Genomic DNA, 14,219 nt, shown 5'->3' on the forward strand with positions numbered 1-14,219 from the left:
ACCTGATGCGATGTGTTTATTTGGAGGAAATTTCGATGATTTCCGTGATGATTTGTGATTTGCGTTTTGCAGTCCTGAAAATGAATGACACCTCGCCCTCTCGCCCCCCCCCCCCTCCCGCCCCGCCCCGCCCGCCCCGCCCCCCCACGCCCGAAACGTTTTACTGAAACGCCTCGGCCGGAATCGACGATTTGATCTCTTCAAAATTCTTGATCGCCGCTTCTGGATCCCATCCATTCTGCACCAAACACATGCCCGCGTATTGGGCGTTCATCCCCGTCCTTGAGGAGATTTGGGAGATGAGTGATTGTTGGGTTGTGGGGTCTGGCGCGGCGGCGGCTGATGATGATGATCCGTTTGGCGAGGCGCCGGGACCGACACCGGCACCGGCACCTGGACTGATAGAGGATAATGATGGATTGACGCCACTACCAAGACCGGAAGCAGCTTGGGCAGGGACGGCAGAAGGGGTGAATGGGATAGAAGGCGGCTGGATGGTGACGCCGTTCATACCCAGCGGCCGGGTTGTGTCGAATGCGCCGGTACCGAAAAAGGAATGCACGATCATGGTGTCTGACAGGATACTTGCTGGGTATCCAGCGTTGAATGCCCTTTTTTTTTTTTTTTCAATGGTCAGCCAAGCGAGGTATGGGACTAAATGATGGACTCACGGAGACCCCTCGGGAGCTTCCACCAAGATAAATGTCCTGGAGAAGGACCGATACGTGCCGGACGGCAACTCTCTAAACTGTCCCTGTATCATGAGACACAGCCTGACATGCCCCCGCTCACTATCCAGCACCCAGCACTCGAAACACCACTTGCTGGCCTCTGTCAACGGATGTTCCGTCCTCGGCACCGCCTTTTCCCACCATTCGGCCAACTGCGCCGGGTCAGCCGCTGTTTTGAGGGTCTCCATGCGTTGGTGGATAGAGGTGGCGTTACGGAAAAAGTTGCGTGAGGGCAGGTTGATCCACGGTTCAAAGGGGACCGGGTTCGGGCGGTCGAGCCGGGATTTGAGGACGACTTGCTGTTGGGCAGAACGGGAGGTGAGGGTGTTGGCGGCGATGGAGATGAGGGCGTTGGGTGCGTACGCGGGGAGACATTCGGTGCGGTTGTTGTCAAAGCAGGGGAAGAACTTTGCACAGAAAGCCATGGCGAAATTCCTCGCCGCTTCTTCAGAGAAAAAGTCGGGTCTGACCTCGACGGGAAAGGAAAACGGTCTCGCGATAAGAGCCGCTTTTTCTTCTTCCGTATGCTTCACCTTGGGTTTCCGCTCGATAGGGAAGATGACGCGTTCGAGGCTGACGCCGTCGAGGATCCTTAGACCTGGGAATCGTCGGAGAATCTCACTGTTGGGTGTTAGCATAGCGTCTTTCATGTTGGGGAGAGAGAAGACGTACTGCTTGTAAACAGCTTCTCCGTCCGGTCTTGCCAGTGTCTTTTCCCTGAAAAGACAGTCATTCAATTTAAGCTCCACAAGACTCTTCAAGCTGCCCATGCCTGCATTCGCTTTCCCCTTTTTCTCGCCTGACGCCAAGATATTATCGAGCTCGGAGATATGGTTGATGGGATTACCGCTCAAGTCTAGAGCGCGGATGTCGGGCAGCCAGATGGGTAGTTTTTCGAGCTGTTTGAGGTGGGAAAAGTTGTTGTTGGCAAGGGAGAGGGTGTGTATTGTAATCTTGTCGGTCTAAGTTTGATCGAGAGCTTTAGCATGTTGGTCAGTTTGTAAAAGCAAAGAGGCACCTTTTGGAATGTCTGGTCGATAAGTCTCCAGAACACTAGACCGGCGGTGGGGGGCGCATGGGGATGTCCCGGTGGGAAGATTCCGTTCGACTTGATCCACTCGTCGTTTGGCAGGTTCTGGGTTTGTCTATCAGCGCTTGCCAAAGATGCGATGAACACTCGCGACCGCACTCACCGACATGTCAAGTACACCGGGGGCAATCATGCGGTTTTCCAGCCACGCTTTCATCTCTGCACTCGACAGCTTTCTTGACAGTTCCGATTTCGCGTGGTCCTTTTCGGCTTTTGAAGGTGCTTGTCGGAGGGCGGAGATGCCTGGGGGAGTGCCGGACGGTGCGCGGCCTGGGTTGGAGAGACCGCCGCGTGCGCCTCTTCTGGCTGTGCCGCGAAGAGGGGCGGACCTGCCGTATGGTCTGTCGACAGGTGGCCCGCCTTGTGGCGGTCGATGCCGGCCGGTCTGGAGGCGTGCGATGAGGATGCGGCGGCGGGACGTGAGAGGCCGGGATGGGAGGGAAATGGTCCGAATGGTGAGCACTCTGTCTCATGCATGGCGATGAAAAGTGTACGCCCGGGATCTGTGCAAGACGAACCTACCTGGTCTAGGGGGCCGGAGGACCTCTTTCTCCTCTCGATGCCCCGCGGCCTGTCTCCGCCCCGAGCCCCGCCGCCGTCGACGTCCATGCCCTGCGACCTGGCGGAGATGCCGGCGCCGCGGAGGGCATTGGCGACCACGCGGGCGGGTGCTGCTGCGGCGCCCCGGATGGAGATGGAGGATGCGGGGGGGTTGTTGGCCATTGCTGCGAGTGCGTGGTATGCTGCCATGGGGGGGGGGAGAACTGGGAGGGGGAACAGGAGACACGAGGGTGGCAACGCTTCTTTGTATTGGATAGGCGTGGCGATAGGGGAGAGGGATAGGCGTGGCGATAGGTCATTGCGATAGGCGTGGAGATACACCCAGGCGGTAGGCGCGGGCCACCCTAGCCAGCCACCTTTATCCATCTCCCCCTCCCCCTCCCCCTCCCCCCGCATACAAAATGGGCGCAGCACAGTCATCCCAGCCGGCGGACCAGCTCATCCACCCTCAGGAACCAAACACCTCTGTTCAGGTGAGCCCCCCGCCGCGCCCCCCCCCCCGCTGACCCCCGCAGTTCTCCCCCGCCCTCATCTCCCGCCTATCCACCCCCCATGAACCCACGCCCACATCCACCACCGACGACGTCGTCCGCCGCCGCCTCGCCGCCGAGTCCGCCCACCTCCGCGCACAGGAAGCAGACATCCTCAGCGCCATCTCCGCCGCCCTCGAAAAGGAGAACCTCGACAGGGAAAAGCCCGGCATGAGCGCCCACGTCCTCGCCAGCGATATCGACCACATCAGGGAAAAGATCGAGCGCATGAAGGACAAGCGGAACAAGGAGGGCGACGGCGTCAAGCTCGCGCGGCAGGGTGTCGAGACGTGCTACCGGTGTGTGACCCGCCCGACTCTTTGCGCACGCTGCTGATACTCACTTGCAGGGCCAACGGCGACAGGCCACTGGACTGCTGGAAACAAGTCGAGGCGTTCAAGGCAGAGGTCGCCAAGCTCGAGCAGGTCAGTCTTTCCAGTCTGCGACGCCGCTGACCCTTTGCAGGCCTTTGTCAAGTCTCTTCAATAGAGATCGTATGTTAAACAAGGTTCTCAAGTCTCTTCAGTAGAGATATGCCATTCTCTGCCGTTGTCCTGCTCGCTGCTCGCTCTGCCACTGACATATGCATCATCGACATCCACCAAAAAAAGCTAAAAACCAAGTGACCTGCGGACCAGCACAGAACGTGTTGTGCGTTGTAAAATGTCTACTTTCTACCGTCTCCCCGCGCCCAAACACTGAAAAAAACAAGCCGCACCAAGACATAAACAGGTCGTGAATCGACAAAGTCCAAAAAAAAAAAAGAATGCTAAAAAGGGAATCAACGGGAACGGGGTATACCCTCAAAACTACTAATCACGGTCGAGTGTGAACACGGACGGGGCATTATCCACCAGCCACTGAACACTCAGCGCCTTGCCCGCCATGTCTCCAAACTCCCTATTGGGATCCGACGATCTCATGAGCGTCGCTACATACCACCACCCGTCAGCCAAAGTACCCATACGTCTATTAAAAAACCACACTTACGCCCAAAGACGACACCCAGGTTCTGAGACGACATCAAGTTGACACCACTGTACGACGTCACGCGGTTCAGATGAAGCATGAGCGCTTTGAGCGTATTGTAATGCTCTTTCGGGAGTTCATGCAGTAATGCCAGCACCGCCTGACGCTTGTTGTTCGTATCGCGAATGGCTATTTAAAAATCACATATCAGTCAACTGACCACCGCTCATCCCCCAAGACTTACTGGCAGCAGTCACAAAACTCTCATGCAACTCGTGTGTAAACAGCGGATTCGGCAGGCTTCTGAAATACGTCTTGAGCACAGACGTCACGCTCGAAATGTCATTAAACGCATCAACATCCGCCAAATCAAACGCATCGTAATCACCCCGCTCAAAGAGCTGAGTAATCTGTTTCGACTGCGACGACCCGCCCGTTTTCCGATAGATCCCTTCGTATTCCATACCCACAGCTTCGACCGCATTGATACACTTGGTCACAATGACTGGTACAGACTGTTTATCTGCAGAGACTTGCTCAACAAGCGGACGGCCAAACATGGACGGCGCTAGACAACGTCATCAGTATTTGCCATCCACACAATTGCCATTCACTTACGCAGTGGCCCCTCGGGCTCATCTTTCACAGCACCCTTGGTCCCTGTACATCCTCTCGGCAGCTTTTCAGCGCACTTGCTATGACACACGATACCACAAGCTTGCACAGTGTCAGTATACTAACAAACAAAAAAAAGAAAAAAAAAAGATCTCACAGGAACACTTGACTTCCTGCAACCCCCACATCTTCTCCCCACAGAGCTCACACCTCGTAAACCTCATCATCGTATGCTGCTGGAACGCATGATCCCTCATGCCAAACTCTGTGCTTGGCCGTGCGCCTCCCCCGATCCCTCCCATGGCCAGCCCAGCTACACCAAGCGTCATGCCCCCCCTCGTCTTTCCAACATCGAGTGCCAGGGGCTTCGAAATGTTTGCAGGTGTATTGGAAGCATCCGGCCCTTTTGAAGATTTATACCACTTGAATCTCTTGACGGGCGCAGCTTCAATAGGCTCAGGCTTGGACACCTTGACCACCCGCGCGGTCACAGTCTCCTCGGGCACATCCTGTAGCCCCTGGCCAGTAAGCGAGGCGAGACTCGGTGAATTCTGCAGCTGGTGCCCTTTCCCCTTGCTGAATATCGTCGGCGGCCTCACTCTCGACAGCGTATCTTGCAAAGCCTCAGTCTGCCTCGTCAATTGGGTATTCAGCTCTGCAAGATCTTCATTCTTCGCAGCCAGCGCCGCCGATTCTTCCAAAGAGGCTTCCTTGATCTGCCGAAGTTCCGAAATCTCACGTTCAAGGTTTTCCACCTGGCCCGAAAGTGACTCGAGCTCGGTAGCATACTGGTCTCGTATGCTCTCCAGTCTCACACTGAGCGACTGTGCCAGGGATCCAGGATCGAGCACGGCACCCGGTGTCCTCTCCGCCAGCTCGTCCACCTCAGCCAGCTTCATATCCCTCTCCGCCCTCAACCTCGAGATATCTCTCTCCAGCCCGGTCAGGTTACTCGCAAGGTCGCGGCTACGGCGCTTCATATGCTCCGCACGTTTCTCGTCGCCAGAGATGACGCTCAGGCGAGCCGTCTGAGAATGGAGTTGAGCGCGAAGGCGAGAGACTTCGGCTTCAAGTTCGGTACGTTTAGACCGTTCCTTGTCGTATTCTTCACCAGCGACTGACAGTCCTTCGCTATACTGCTGACTCGATCGCTACAGACAATCAGCAGATAGTCTTCAAAAAATGATAAATGGTAAAACACGACTTACTTTGGCTCCGGTATATCTATTCTTCAAACCCACCATTGCCTCCCTCAAATCTTCCACCTCCTTGACAATCCCACTCAACACCGCCACGTCAACATTCACACTCTCCTCTTCTCTAAACTTGGCCCCCGCCAACAACTCCACCAACTTCTCAAAGCTTCCGTCCCCATGACGGGATTTCACAGAGAAGCAACTGTCTCCGGACGCTTGACGTCTGTTCAGCATATGAGGCGAGGGATCATTCGGTAAAAGGCGGGAACGGCCGAGAGCGACCGGCTGGGAACGAGACTGGGGATCAGACTCGATAGTCGAGAGCATGTCAAGGGTCGGACTACGAGCCAGAGAAGGAGAGGACACGGGTGGTGAAGAAGGCGCAGATTCTCCGCTCGGGATTTCCACCTCTGGCCTCACCTTTTCTCCCGTCTTTATCTTTTGGGGGGACTGATCCATGTTGGATAAAATGACGGCAAAGTCGGGGTCGGATAGCGAGAATGACATGTGGGGAAGATCAGGCGTATGGAGCTTCGGGGTGCGGGCCTCGCCAATGAGCTGCGCCTTGCTGGGCCCAACAGGGGCAAGTTCTGCAGAGTTTGGTTGGGAGGAATGCGGCTCCGTGCAGACATGTTCATCAGGTTTAGCGCGATTGGCAAGATGTTCAGGCAAGGAACTAGTCCTGGCTGGTGGCTGATTGGCTACACCTGTTGAGCCACTACGAGACAACTGCTCCGTCCCCTGAGCTTGCGCTTGCTGCAGCTGAGCACCCGAACCAGAGCCATCTTTGAAGGGGAACGCATGGTTTCCCGACGGTGCAGGCGAAGGCGACGTGGGTGATCTGACCGGTCTTTGCTCGTTGGAAGCGGAACCAGACCCATCCGTAAAGGACGATCTCAAGGGTGATGGCGGATAAGCACCCAGTCTCTGTTCGGTAAATGTCGAATTTTGCGCATCTAGGTTGAACGTCATACCGGGGCTGATCGAACGTCTCTTTTCAGCTTTACTAGTTGGGACACCCAAACCAGACTGGCTGACAGAGTGCGGTGAAGGACGGATTTGAGGGCTTGATGCACAAGGTTTGAGTTGATGACCGTCATTACTTTCCGACGGTGATGCGGGGAGTGGCATATTTTGAGCTTCAATCAGCTGCCTGCCCGCAGGCGATGCTGACCTCGGGTTTACGTGCTTGTCAACTACTCCCAGATCTCTTCGACTTTCATTCTCACGCTCGGCATCTTCAAAGGCATTCCCCGCATTCGCTACACCAGTATAAGGTGAATGTGGCCTCGATTGGGGTTTTTGTGCAAAATGGCTGAGAGACATGGACGATGGTGTCGAATGACCAGCGTTGAGGTAGTTTAAGGGAGGTGCCTGTCCGCTGGATGATGCAGCTTGACGTGCTTCTTCTTCCTTTTGTCTTTGCTCCTCTTCTTCCCTCTCTCGTTCTTTTGCTTCACGGCGTGCTTGCCTTTGTCGCTTCGCTTCTGCGTGTCGCCGGCTCTTAGCGACTCGTTCGTTGTGACATGACTGAAAGATTCTCAGTACAAAACTAGGATAGAATACAAAGAACTGACCATGCAATAGATACCCTGGCTGGTCTTTGCAAAGACCAGCTCTTCAATCCTCCGTTTACATGTCCTGCAAGTGAAGCAATGGGCATGGTATGACTCATCCCCAGTCATGATGGCCTCTTCGGTGATGGCTTGTTTACATACAAAGCACTGTATTCTCGTTAGGAACTACCCATTTAAAAATGGGAATGGCACCTACTTGGTAAGAGCAGTTACCACAGACCGGACTGCCATCGGACAGCAAGAGGAGATTTGTGTCTGCCGATACTTTTTCTTTGCACTTGGCACACCTAAAGCAATCGACATGCCATAATGACGATCTAAACTTGTCGCGTGAGCTCATCATTCCAGCATCCAAAAAGTTCCACCTACCCAAAAGCAACAACGACTCCCCCGCTCTCCTGGTCAATCATAAGTCCACAGCCTCCGCATTTAGCATCCATCCCGTTCATCGGAGGGAAACCTTCTCCCTGCGAAATACCGAGGCCGGGATACTTGGCCCCTGTAGGAGAGTGCGCGTGCATGTGATCGTGGTGATGATGCTGAGGGTTTGGGGAACCAACAGATGAGGGCACATTAGTCGGTGAAGGGACGCGTGGGGAGAGAATATTGGATGGAGGTTTGGTTGATGCTTTCTTGGTGTTGAGCGGGGCGGTGGAGTGTTGAGAGAGGGTTGACATTATGGGCACACGAGATTATTGCCAAAACATGCAGCTTGGCGACGACGCAGAGAGTAGAGAGACCAGAGGAAAAGATGGCTGTCGCAACGAAAGACGGCAAGGTGAGAGGGGGAACAAGCTGTCCGTGCCCCAGCTTCCAAACAAACGACTGCCCGCTTTTTACGCGTCAAAAGGGTCTCGACACCGCAAAGCTTACCTGAGAACACTTGCACGACGCAATAGTCCACAGAATTGCCTTTAAACCAGGCAGAAGAGCCAAAGGATGTCCACCCGCACTGCGTTTACTCGGGCAAGAATCCAGAACACGGGAGTAAACAGAGGCTGTTCGTCTTGCACGTTTTTCTACGCGTGTTCTTGTGTTTTGGACTTTTGGTTTCCGGGCGATCGAGGTCTGAAAGAAAGGGTGTGGACGCGTCTGGTGAGTGGGAAATCGTTGTGGATGTCTGTATACAGGTACTATTGGTTGGAAGATGTACGGCGGTTGAAAGAGAGAGAGTTGAAAGAGGGATAGTGGCCGACCAAAAACAACCGACAGTTCGGGGGCTGGAAGTCGCGTCGGCGGGTGGTGATTCTTTGTTCTCGAGCGCGTAGACGAGACAAGAAAAAACAACTCGCGGAAGAAGTAGGAGGATCTAGCAATGGGAAGGGGGGACGTATGAGAGGCGTAGAAAAAGATCTGCGTGGTTTGGATCTTGAGTTCACCGCAGACCGAGGAACAACAGACGCGTGGGCCGACAATATCGACAAATAGTCCGTTTCGAATATAAAAGTTACGACCCGCCAACTTACTAATAAGCTAAGATGGGTCTTATTAGTTTTTAACTTTTTGGGTTTGTATGTAGAATTAGCTAATACAACAAAAAACAAGCGGAGAAACGGCCGTACGCTAGTAACTTTGTTGACGTTCCGGATAAATACGTCAAATCATCAACCTCTCGCTCGATGCATATACCTGTTCTTCACCATTACATTACTACTACTTCACATCATCTTTTTGCACGTATAGGTCGGCCATAACTGCGCATTCCGTGGCACACCTTCCCGACACATTAGGCCGAGCAAAACCTTATCTCCATTCCAGCAGCATCAACGAAGCGTAAGGCCCCTAACAATCTGTATCTGATTCTCCCACAGTGTAACGCCACATTTTAAGTGGACTAAGCATACGGGAATCAATGGGAGGCTCGTACTAAACTATCCTGTAGACTGGCTTGCAATTACGGCAATTCGAGCTATATAAGTCCTCTGCTGTCGGCAAGATGAGCGTCGTCATTGATGGAGATCATCACGGAAGAGTTTGCCAAGCAAGGCTATCCCATCCACAGGATTATGACCGGAAGCCACCCTGCTAAGTTGTGTAGCAGACCTTCTCGCATTTGTCACTCATGTTTGAAGGAGAACAGTGGAAATGAGGTGTTGTATTAGAAGTATCTAGTACTCGTGCTCACGTGATTCGGACGCACGGCAATCTCGGACGTCAAACGTCGCTATACTGTACATATCATTAACATTGATCTCTCTACAATGGCTGATTCTATGTCGCACTTGAGCACAAGATAAACAACCCCATGAAAGCTATCACCCGTTGTTGTTGTTGAATTTCCCTGTGTCGGAAGTCGCGTCAAGTATTGATTATGTAATATTCTTTATTCCTTAAAATTACAAAGTAAGTATATTTCTAATAGACTAATTAAAGCTCCAAACAGGGGGGACAAGATAAATCTTTCGTCAGTTACCTGTCACGCAGAACAATTTATTTTTCTTCATCCTCCCTCCCTCCATTCTTTTCTGCCATCATATCCGCATTGTCGCAATACAAGTCAATTGTGAGTAACCTATTTCTCCACGTGGTTGAGACACAAAGAGCAGTCAAGATGAACACACAAAACCCTGTTGAGCAACAACGATATCGAAGTTGCTGGGAGGCTTGTATTCAAACACTGAAAATTCTGAACTGTTCTTTGCGTCTTTGCGTTTCATCGATCAAGTGAAGACAAGAGACATGTGCTGATGTCGTTGACCATAGGTAATGGTTGGTGTATATTAGATAGGGCGCTACCACACATATGAGAACTATAGTCGTTGATATGCAATCCTGCTTCTATGCCTGTTTTCTAATGTGACCCATACCATCATCAAATCTGTTATCCTCGTGCAATTGTAGTAACACCTTTTGATCCTCATGACTGAATCAGCGGCGGCGTGCTGGCAGCCAAAAGAATCACCGTGAGAAGATGCTACAATCGTCGCCCTTCTTTTCCGTATCCTCCTTCCCCCTCCTCAAACCTCAATCAATTATCATTGGTTATGACAACGGGATAACCCACAAAGTCATCGAAATTACCATAGCAATCATTCAAAGGTCTGTTGCCCTCATGATGTTGTCATTATTGTACAGGGACCATTGCAAAAAAGAGATCATTCAGGATCCATTCCCTTGGTTCATTCATCTTTCGTAGCACAACAATATCATCTAAAGGTTTCATCAGTAACTGATCTTCGAATCAAAGCTGACAAACATCAGTCGGGATGTCAGTATCACTATTAAAACCTTTTCACGGAAATTGACATGTTGATCTCAGACCATACTGATGCCATGCGATGCGATGATCCCTTCTCTTGTTGCTGATACAGTTGATTTATTCACCTTAATCGAGGCCCATTCATTGACGGGGCCTTTACAAGAATGGGTATAGTTATATGCGGAAGAAGCAGAAGCAGTGGAGGATACTTGCGAAAGAAGCTTTCGGCCCGGCTTCTCTTCTTCCAACATTTGATGGATGTTCGAACGCGTCGCGATGTTATAAACGGTCCGAGGTGGATGTTAATTAACTATAGCTTCATGAGTGCCTGATAGAATTCCCAAATAAAAAGCTGTGGGAATAATTGACCCAGGGCCGGCGATAACCGCCTTGCGCAATAATTTTGATTCCAGTTTATAAAAATGGCGTTGAGATTGCGTGATCGATTTTTGGCGGCGTAGATGGCCGGCATCTTGATAATCTTCCAGATTTTCGTGCAGTTATTTCATCGCCGCCGCTTCGATGACATCTCCCATAAACAAACCATCTGTCATGTAAAATTTAGATAAAAAACCGCCTTCCGTCTTTTAAAAACACCCGCTCGCTTCTTGTTTCTCCTTCTCTTCCGAGCCACTCCTACTAAAAAAAAGCTTACCTAGCTACCCAACCACATCTACAACAGCAAAAATGGCTAACGCTCCTCACGGTGGTGTTCTCAAGGACCTCCTTGTCCGCGATGCTGCTCTTCACGATTCGCTTCTCCAAGAAGCTCGTAGCTTGAACGACATCTTCCTTACCGAGGTATGTCAGAATTACATATGCGCTGAGAAGTGGCTGACACTATACAGCGTCAATTGTGTGACCTCGAGCTTATCTTGAACGGTGGTTTCTCCCCTCTTGAGGGTTTCATGAACGAGCGGGACTACACTTCGTAAGTGGGGTCACAATGTCGTCAAAAACCAGCACTAAAACTCGCCCATAGTGTCGTTGAGACTCTCCGACTTGCCCCTTACAACGGTCAGAAGCACGGTGACGTTTTCCCCATTCCCATCACTCTCGACGTCTCCCAGGAGGACATCAACACTCTTGGCCTCAAGCAGGGCGGCCGAGTCGCTCTCCGAGACCCCCGTGACGATGCTGCCCTTGCTATCCTTACTGGTGAGCTCGTATTGCAGAAGACACAAGAGACAATACTGACCATCTATTGAAGTCTCTGACATCTACCGACCTAACAAGGCTATTGAGGCTGAAAAGGTCATGGGAGCTGACGACATCGCCCACCCTTCCGTCGCTTACCTCCGCAACAACGTTAAGGAGTTCTACGTCGGCGGTAAGGTCCAGGCTATCCAAGCTCCTACCCACTTTGACTACGTTCCCCTCCGATTCACTCCCGCCGAGCTCCGAGCTCACTTCCACAAGCTCGCCTGGCGAAAGGTTGTCGCTTTCCAGACCCGAAACCCTATGCACCGGGCCCACCGAGAGCTCACCGTCCGAGCTGCCCGTCAACGACGAGCAAACGTCCTCATCCACCCCGTTGTCGGTCTTACCAAGCCCGGAGATGTCGATCACTACACTCGTGTCCGAGCCTACCAGGCTCTCATGCCCTCTTATCCCGAGGGTATGGCCCACCTTGCTCTCTTGCCCCTCGCCATGAGGATGGCTGGTCCCAGGGAGGCTGTCTGGCACGCCGTTATCCGAAAGAACTTTGGTGCGACCCACTTCATTGTCGGCCGAGACCATGCCGGTCCCGGTAAGAACTCTCAGGGTCAGGACTTTTATGGTCCTTACGACGCCCAGGAGCTCGTTACCCAGTTCAAGGATGAGCTTCAGATCGAGATGGTTCCCTTCCAGGCCATGACCTACCTTCCCGGCTCTGACGAGTACCAGCCCGTTGACGAGGTCCCCAAGGGCACCCCCACCGCCGATATCTCTGGTACCGAGCTCCGAAAGCGACTCCGAACCGGTGCCTCCATTCCTGACTGGTTCTCTTACACCGGTGTCGTCAAGGTTCTCCGAGAATCTTACCCCCCTCGACCCCAGCAGGGTTTCACCATCCTCTTGACCGGTCTTCACAACTCTGGTAAGGACACCATTGCCCGAGCTCTTCAAGTTACCCTCCAACAGCAAGGCTCTCGATCTGTCTCCCTCCTCCTCGGCGAGGAACTCCGGTCAGACCTCGACCCCCAGATTGGCCGTGCTATCACTCCCGAGCAAAAGCACATCAACCTCGAGCGAATCGGTTTCGTTGCGGGCGAGCTTACAAAGGCCGGCGCCGCCGTCATCGCCGCCCCCACCGCTCCTTACGAGAGGTCCCGACAGGCTTTCAAGAAGCAGGTCGTCGGCTCCGGTGGCGGCAACTACTTCTTGGTCCACGTCGCTACTCCTTTGGAATGGTGTGAGAAGGTCGACAGGCGGGGATTGTACAAGGCTGCCAGAGCTGGTGAGATCAAGAACTTGACTGGTGTCGATGATGTGTACGAGGCCCCCGAGGATGCCGATTTGGTCTGCGACTTGAGGAATGACACTGTTCCCGAGATCGTCCACTGTAAGTTTCATTGTGATTTGCAACGCTAGAATAGTGCTAACAATTTACTTTTCAGCCATCATTATGATCCTCGAAAGCCAGAACCTTGTTTAAATCAAAAAAGAATTTGTAGCGTTGTAGGCGAGGATTTTTTGGGTGTTGAAGCGAGCATACATTTAGAAGTACATCTGTATTGATTTGGTCTTACATGACATATGCATATTACTGATACCATGTTGCGGCCACTGTTATTCTGCTTAAGAGCTTATCTCAGGTCAAGTGGTGGTGAACAACTCTCCACTAATGCAAACTGGTGAAGGCAAAATGTAATTCGTCCATATGTAATAACCCAAGTTAATAAATGGACGTTCCTATTCGGTCAGTCTCAAAGCGTCTCGATATACAAGATGAATCATAAGGTGTGTCTYGTTAAGCAAACCAGAACGTAGCACGACAAATAAGTGCAAGTCTGCCCGTTCTACTAAAAGACCGACGATTGGCTACGTGAAAAACAAAAAACAAAAATACTGACGAGAGTGGGATTCGAACCCACGCCCCGGAGGACTGCCGATGCTTACGTAATACTAAGATTACCTTAAGACAGCTGTTTAGACCACTCACACATCTCGCCTTCCTTGTTTTGTTCACTTGACGATGGTGATACCCAATCCAAAGTGTCTTGACCTAGTAAGCACAAATTGAAAAACGAGATGCGATAAATGCACCTCATGGACGCGACGCTGCTGCGCACAGTGTTTTTACTGTGTTACCGCACCCTATAACAAACTTGATATGCTTTTAGTGGAGAGCCGTTAATCATCGTACAAGCACTTGTTGTATTGCGCCGTACTTTGTTACAGGGACCCCTCTGTTGTCGTATTGGGTGCCCACACATGGCTTCAGGCCAATTAAAAAAAAAACATCTGATGTGCGCGATAAACAGGATCTCCTGTGGATAAACGCCGCTACATTGCTTGCCACCATGACTACCCCTATAACCGTCACCTTCGATGCCAAACATGATCTTCAGCTGGATGCTTATCTGCCTGATACGTCAGATAAGGTGAATGGTCGGGCTCTTAGTGTTCCTGTGATAATACACTATCATCGCGGAGGCATGCTCATCGGTTCCAAGAGCGACATCTATCCACCATTCATGCCAGGTGAGTATGCATATCTCTCTTACTCAGTCTTGCAGGAAATTCATAAAGTTACCCAGTCTATCTT

General features: G+C 51.9%; 5 protein-coding genes and 1 non-coding gene across 6 annotated transcripts in view; 3 read left to right on the forward strand and 3 right to left on the reverse strand.

Moving 5' to 3' along the window:
• Positions 1-145: 145 nt before the first annotated feature.
• CNI03520 (conserved hypothetical protein) lies at positions 146-2,578 on the reverse strand. Its single transcript, XM_024657867.1, has 6 exons — positions 2,344-2,578; positions 1,925-2,206; positions 1,750-1,866; positions 1,404-1,693; positions 672-1,352; positions 146-611 (listed from the first exon to the last, which is right to left on the reverse strand). Exons 1-6 carry the CDS (start codon positions 2,569-2,571, stop codon positions 161-163), a joined length of 2,049 nt encoding a protein of 682 aa, XP_024513446.1. The 5' UTR covers positions 2,572-2,578; the 3' UTR covers positions 146-160.
• A 182-nt stretch (positions 2,579-2,760) lies between these two features.
• Positions 2,761-3,624, forward strand: CNI03530 (expressed protein). The gene is made up of 4 exons (XM_572611.2): positions 2,761-2,855; positions 2,898-3,211; positions 3,262-3,337; positions 3,378-3,624. Exons 1-4 carry the CDS (start codon positions 2,784-2,786, stop codon positions 3,399-3,401), a joined length of 486 nt encoding a protein of 161 aa, XP_572611.1. The 5' UTR covers positions 2,761-2,783; the 3' UTR covers positions 3,402-3,624.
• CNI03540 (signal transducer, putative) lies at positions 3,480-8,649 on the reverse strand. The gene is made up of 9 exons (XM_024657868.1): positions 7,639-8,649; positions 7,466-7,586; positions 7,270-7,416; positions 5,705-7,222; positions 4,654-5,647; positions 4,500-4,598; positions 4,126-4,449; positions 3,903-4,070; positions 3,480-3,843 (listed from the first exon to the last, which is right to left on the reverse strand). The coding sequence occupies exons 1-9, from the start codon at positions 7,944-7,946 to the stop codon at positions 3,725-3,727; spliced, it is 3,798 nt and encodes a 1,265-aa protein (XP_024513536.1). The 5' UTR covers positions 7,947-8,649; the 3' UTR covers positions 3,480-3,724.
• A 2,429-nt stretch (positions 8,650-11,078) lies between these two features.
• Positions 11,079-13,227, forward strand: CNI03560 (phosphoadenosine-phosphosulfate synthase (PAPS) bifunctional enzyme, putative). Its single transcript, XM_572607.1, has 5 exons — positions 11,079-11,269; positions 11,317-11,399; positions 11,451-11,626; positions 11,679-13,013; positions 13,069-13,227. Exons 1-5 carry the CDS (start codon positions 11,156-11,158, stop codon positions 13,104-13,106), a joined length of 1,746 nt encoding a protein of 581 aa, XP_572607.1. The 5' UTR covers positions 11,079-11,155; the 3' UTR covers positions 13,107-13,227.
• Positions 13,228-13,520: 293 nt separating this feature from the next.
• CNI03570 lies at positions 13,521-13,623 on the reverse strand. Its single transcript has one exon. It is a non-coding gene; the product is annotated as a tRNA-Leu (tRNA).
• A 144-nt stretch (positions 13,624-13,767) lies between these two features.
• The window catches only part of CNI03580 (hypothetical protein), a 1,665-nt gene continuing 1,213 nt past the window's right edge, over positions 13,768-14,219 (forward strand). The window contains exons 1-2 of the mRNA XM_024657869.1: positions 13,768-14,155; positions 14,212-14,219. The exon at positions 14,212-14,219 is cut by the window's right edge and continues 1,213 nt beyond it. Coding sequence (XP_024513443.1) covers positions 13,975-14,155; positions 14,212-14,219 — 189 coding nt within the window. The 5' untranslated portion in view covers positions 13,768-13,974. The remainder of the gene's footprint in view (positions 14,156-14,211) is intronic.

The sequence above is a fragment of the Cryptococcus neoformans genome (genome assembly GCF_000091045.1).
Source record: "Cryptococcus neoformans var. neoformans JEC21 chromosome 9 sequence".
In the NCBI taxonomy this organism is placed as follows: Eukaryota; Fungi; Basidiomycota; class Tremellomycetes; order Tremellales; family Cryptococcaceae; genus Cryptococcus; species Cryptococcus deneoformans.

Coding starts and splice junctions, on each gene's coding strand:
- CNI03540 (XM_024657868.1), bottom strand. CDS start 7,946: ATGTCAACCCTCTCTCAACACTCCACCGCCCCGCTCAACACCAAGAAA. Junction 7,587..7,638: donor GGAGTCGTTGTTGCTTTTGG/GTAGGTGGAACT, acceptor CGACAAGTTTAG/ATCGTCATTATGGCATGTCG. Junction 3,844..3,902: donor CCTGGGTGTCGTCTTTGGGC/GTAAGTGTGGTT, acceptor GGTGGTATGTAG/CGACGCTCATGAGATCGTCG.
- CNI03560 (XM_572607.1), top strand. CDS start 11,156: ATGGCTAACGCTCCTCACGGTGGTGTTCTCAAGGACCTCCTTGTCCGC. Junction 11,270..11,316: donor ACGACATCTTCCTTACCGAG/GTATGTCAGAAT, acceptor GACACTATACAG/CGTCAATTGTGTGACCTCGA. Junction 13,014..13,068: donor TGTTCCCGAGATCGTCCACT/GTAAGTTTCATT, acceptor TTTACTTTTCAG/CCATCATTATGATCCTCGAA.
- CNI03530 (XM_572611.2), top strand. CDS start 2,784: ATGGGCGCAGCACAGTCATCCCAGCCGGCGGACCAGCTCATCCACCCT. Junction 2,856..2,897: donor AACCAAACACCTCTGTTCAG/GTGAGCCCCCCG, acceptor TGACCCCCGCAG/TTCTCCCCCGCCCTCATCTC. Junction 3,338..3,377: donor AGGTCGCCAAGCTCGAGCAG/GTCAGTCTTTCC, acceptor GACCCTTTGCAG/GCCTTTGTCAAGTCTCTTCA.
- CNI03520 (XM_024657867.1), bottom strand. CDS start 2,571: ATGGCAGCATACCACGCACTCGCAGCAATGGCCAACAACCCCCCCGCA. Junction 2,207..2,343: donor CCTCCGGCCCCCTAGACCAG/GTAGGTTCGTCT, acceptor GCACGCCTCCAG/ACCGGCCGGCATCGACCGCC. Junction 1,694..1,749: donor TCGACCAGACATTCCAAAAG/GTGCCTCTTTGC, acceptor GATCAAACTTAG/ACCGACAAGATTACAATACA.